The 4,997-nt window shown below is 41.7% G+C and overlaps 1 protein-coding gene across 1 annotated transcript; it reads left to right on the forward strand.

Annotated features, from left to right (window-relative positions):
• Positions 1 to 553: 553 nt before the first annotated feature.
• On the forward strand, positions 554 to 4,489 carry LOC138886245 (uncharacterized). The gene is made up of 3 exons (XM_070167309.1): positions 554 to 898; positions 1,066 to 1,381; positions 4,302 to 4,489. The coding sequence occupies exons 1-3, from the start codon at positions 554 to 556 to the stop codon at positions 4,487 to 4,489; spliced, it is 849 nt and encodes a 282-aa protein (XP_070023410.1).
• The last annotated feature ends 508 nt before the right edge of the window (positions 4,490 to 4,997 follow it).

Consider the following 4,997-nt stretch of genomic DNA (forward strand, 5'->3'; position numbering starts at 1 on the left):
AAAGTTGTTGGGGTTTATAGTCAGCCGGCGGGGTATTGAATTAGACCCGTCAAAGATCAAAGCTATTCAGGAGTTGCCACCTCTAAGGAACAAAACCGAAGTGATGAGTTTGTTGGGAAGATTGAATTATATCAGCAGGTTCTTTGCTCAGCTCACGGCAACGTGTGAACTGATTTTCAAATTGTTAAAGAAAGATGTCGCGGTCAAATGGACTAATGAATGTCAGGAGGCTTTTGATAAGATAAAGGGGTATTTGTCAAACCCACCTGTGTTGGTTCCGCCAGAACCAGGGAGGCCTTTGATTTTATATCTGATAGTTGTGAGCAGTTCGTTCGGTTGTGTGATGGGGCAGCATGATGTTACGGGTAGAAAGGAGTAGGCCGTCTACTATCTCAGTAAGAATTTCACACCTTACGAGGTCAAGTATACTCATCTGGAAAGGACATGTTGTGCCCTAACTTGGGTGGCACAGAAATTGAAACATTACTTGTCATCTTACACCACTTACCTTATATCTCGCTTGGACCCGTTGAAGTATATTTTTCAGAAACCCATGCCTACAGGAAGGCTTGCAAAGTGGCAGATCTTGCTTACAGAATTCGACATTATATATGTGACACGGACCGCCATGAAAGCACAGGCACTAGCCGATCATTTGGCTGAGAACCCCGTTGATGAAGATTACGAGCCTTTGAAAATTTATTTCCCTGATGAAGAGGTGATGCACATTGATGAATTGAAACAAGCTGAGAAGCCGGGATGGAAACTTTTCTTTGATGGTGCTGCAAATATGAAATGCGTGGGAATAGGAGCAGTACTTATTTCGGAAACAGGTCAGCACTACCCTATTACAGCTAGGCTTCGGTTCTACTGTACAAACAACATGGCAGAATATGAGGCATGCATATTGGGATTGAGATTTGCTGTGGATATGGGTGTACGGGAAGTCTTGGTCATGGGCGACTCGGACCTACTGGTACACCAGATTCAAGGGGATGGGAAACACGGGACTTGAAGCTTATACCGTATCGATAGTGTCTACATGAGCTTTGCCAGCGTTTTCAGGCCATAGAATTCAGGAACATTCCAAGGATGCATAATGAGGTTGCCGACGCTTTGACGACTTTGGCTTCAATGTTGCACCATCCAGATAAGGCTTATGTTGACCCATTACAAATTCAGGTCCGTGATCAGCATGCTTACTGTAATGTGATAGAAGAAGAAACCGATGGAGAGCCGTGGTTCCATGATATCCAAGAGTACATCAAAGTGGGAGTATATCCAACGCAGACCACCGATGATCAAAAAAGAACAATTCGACGGTTGGCAAGTGGGTTTTTCTTTAGTGAAGGAGTACTGTACAAAATAACGCTAGATCTTGGTTTGTTGAGATGTATAGATGCACGGCAGACCACAACTATCATGACTGAGGTGCATTCCGGAGTTTGTGGACCTCATATGAGTGGGTATGTTCTAGCAAAGAAGATTCTTCGAGCGGGTTATTTTTGGCTCACGATGGAACGAGATTGTATCAGTTTTGTGCGTAAGTGTCATCAATGCCAAGTACATGGAGATTTGTCATCAACGAGATTGTCCGCGCCATGGCCTTTTGTTGCGTGGAGCATGGATATTATTGGGTCAATTGATCCAGCAGCATCAAATGGGCACATGTTTATCTTGGTAGCTATAGATTATTTTACCAAATGGGTGGAAGCGAAGACATTCAAGTCTGTGACCAAGAAGGTTGTAGTTGACTTCGTGCATGCAAATATCATATGTCAGTTTGGGATCCCAAAGGTAATCATCACAGATAATGGGGCTAATCTTAATAGTCATTTGATGAAGGAGACATGTGAGCAGTTTAAGATTACTCACAGGCATTCTACTCCGTACCGTCCCAAGGCAAATGGTGCGGTTGAAGCAGCCAATAAGAATATAAAGAAAATACTCCGGAAGATGGTTGAAGGATCTAGACAATGGCACGAGAAATTTCCTTTTGCATTGTTAGGATATCGCACTACCGTTCGTACCTCGGTGGGGGCGACTCCTTACTCATTGGTATACGGTACCGAGGCAGTAATACCTGCAGAAGTGGAAATCCCATCTCTGCGAATCATTGCAGAGGCTAAAATCGATGATGATGAATGGGTGAAAAGCCGTCTTGAGCAGTTGAGTTTGATCGACGAGAAGAGATTGGCATCAGTGTGTCATGGCCAACTGTACCAACAAAGAATGGCAAGAGTATACAACAAGAAAGTACGTCCAAGGAAATTTGAAGTCGGGCAATTAGTACTGAGGCGAATCCTGCCTCATTGGGCTGAGGCAAAAGGAAAATTTGCCCCAAACTGGCAGGGACCATTTGTAGTAACCAGAGTGTTGTCCAATGGAGCATTGTATTTGACATATGTGGAAGAAAAATGTATAGAAATGGCCATTAATTCCGATGCGGTCAAGAGATATTATGTATGATTTCTTTATTTTCTGAATGTATCTGTTTGTATTTGGCATATCTTAAAGATTGAAATGATAAAGGCATTTTGTCCTGCTATCCAAACACTCTTATCCCTTGTTATCCCCTTCGAGCCTTACTTATTTTTCATACCCCTCTTTCGGAATCAGCGACACTATCAGAGAACACAAGTGCCAAACATAAAGGAAAGAAGAGAAAAACCAAAAGGAAAAAGAAAGAAAAAGAAAAGAAGGAAAGAAAAGAAAAAAAAGAAGAAAAGAAAAAAAAGAAGAAAGAAAAGAAAAGAAAGTAAGAAAAGGAAAAGAAAGAAAAGCGAAAGAAAGGGAAAGAAAGAAAATCACAACGACAAAAGTTAAATACAGTGAACTACGTTTGACTTGATCCCAAAAGGGTACGTAGGCAGCTTCTCTGAGGTTCAGTCATACCAAAACAAAAATTCAAAAAATCCCCAAGCAAGAAATTGGGGCAGAAATTGTGATTGCTATGAAAGTTGGATTCCGAAAGATGTAATTTGAACCCACTCGAATTGTTTTGAGCATTTTATACCTCTCTTTCTAACCCCATCCAAAAGCCTACATTACGGTCCAAAGAAAGACCTTGTGATCAATCTCTAAGAAATGCCAGATCGAGCAGGTGACGGTAATTCGTATCAGTGGCGACACTCTGGTTCAAGCAAGAAAGGATGAAAGCAAAATGAGAGAGTCTTATCGGTGAAAACCCTCACGGGCACCGTAAGGCGACGGGAGCTGAGAGAAAAATAAATGAGAGAGTCTTATTGGTGAAAACTCTCGCGGGCACCTTGAGGCGAAAGTGAGTTGGAAGATGGTTAAAAGGCAAAAGGTTTGTGAGTGGAAGAATGTCTCGAAGTACCGCAGGAAAACTAGGGTAATGTCTGGGTAATTTAAACAATTGATGGAAGTTCTGAGCAACAAAGTGTGGCAATTGAAAGCTGGTTATTTGGACAGATTGGGCCGATTAATCCAAAATGCATGTCATGACCATGGGTACCAGCTGTCTCACTCAGATAAGTTTCTTTTCCTTCTCTTCTTAAAAATAGTCATCTTGTTTTGGATTCTTCTTATCCTTAACTCAAGAATCGTCGCATTTCATTTTTCTGTTGGGGATTTTATCTAGCAGAGACATTCCATTGCTAGTTTTGGTCGAAGCAGGCAGAAGGGACTTCATAGCTCACTACCAGCTTCCGGAATTGTAAAGCACAACGTGGTCAGAGCATGTCAAAAACAACATGATGTAAATGGAATAGGGGAAGAAACCGGAAGTTACATCGGCAGAATATTTGGAAAATGTTATGGGAAATGTGAAGGTTCAGGCAAAAGGGTCGGAAAAATGAGACAACAATATGGGTACAAAAGCATTCAGGTGGTCAGAAATTGGGGGAATGTGGAAATCGGTTGGAAAGTCAAGCGGTTCAGGGACGATATGTGGAAACCAGCCAACACAAAGCAATGCAGGGGAAGGGTTTTTCAGCAAGAATGCCATCAACTGACCACCCTTTTTTTAAAATTGACGAAGTTTTCTTTGATTGTAACAGGGGCAGAAAGTTAGTCGCTGAAAAGGAATTCTCCAAGAAGGAAAAGCAAGCAGTAATCAGGTTTGATCGCAAAGTGCGGTTTGATTAAAAAAAGAGAGAGAGAGAGAGAGATAATATTAAAGTACGTAAGAGGAATGGAGCTTGGTTGCGAAGTTTGCATGATTAGAATAAATGCAAGTAGTCAGGATTCCGCCTGGAGAACAGAGACATACATTTTAATTTTAGCAATCAGGAGTCCGCCTGGAAAACAGAGACATACATTTTAATTTTAGCAATCAGGAGTCCGCCTGGAAAACAGAGATAGACAATTTGATTCTGGTAATCAGGAGTCCGCCTGGAAAACAGAGACATACTTTTCAAGTTTGAAGTCAGGAGTCCGCCTGGAGAACAGAGACATATTTTTCAAGTTTGATGTTAAAAGTCCGCCTGAAGAACGGAGACACACAGTTCAAGTTCTGGGAAGTTAGGAGTCCGCCTGAAGAATGGAAACATATAGGTTACATTTTAAAAGTCAGGAGTCCGCCTGGAAAACAGAGACACGTATTTTGAATTTCAGCAGTCAGGAGCCCGCCTGGAAAATGGAGGTGTTAGATATTTTAAGTAGTTGAAGTCAGGAGCCCGCCTGAATAACAGAGGAATACATTCAAGCTCGAGTTTATTTAAGTTCAGCAGTTGGGAGAGAGGGAATAACATCTTAGTCAACCAAGGAATAGCAACATGGATTTTTATCGAGAAAGAACAAGGCAACAAGGAAGTACAAGAGCAAGTTTGAAGAATTTAGATAGGATTTTTATAATTCATAGAGCATATTTAGTTTAGCTTCTTTTATCTTTGGCACGATGTAATAATGGAGGTCAGCAAGCAGCAACAGCAGTAGTAACAACAACAAGCACAGTGCAATCACAGCTCCTGGTAGTCCCAGCTACCAGACACTTCCGAACTACACTGACCAGATTCCTATTTAGCCCAGGATAT

Source organism: Nicotiana sylvestris, chromosome 2 (genome assembly GCF_000393655.2).
Source record: "Nicotiana sylvestris chromosome 2, ASM39365v2, whole genome shotgun sequence".
Lineage (NCBI taxonomy): Eukaryota > Viridiplantae > Streptophyta > Magnoliopsida > Solanales > Solanaceae > Nicotiana > Nicotiana sylvestris.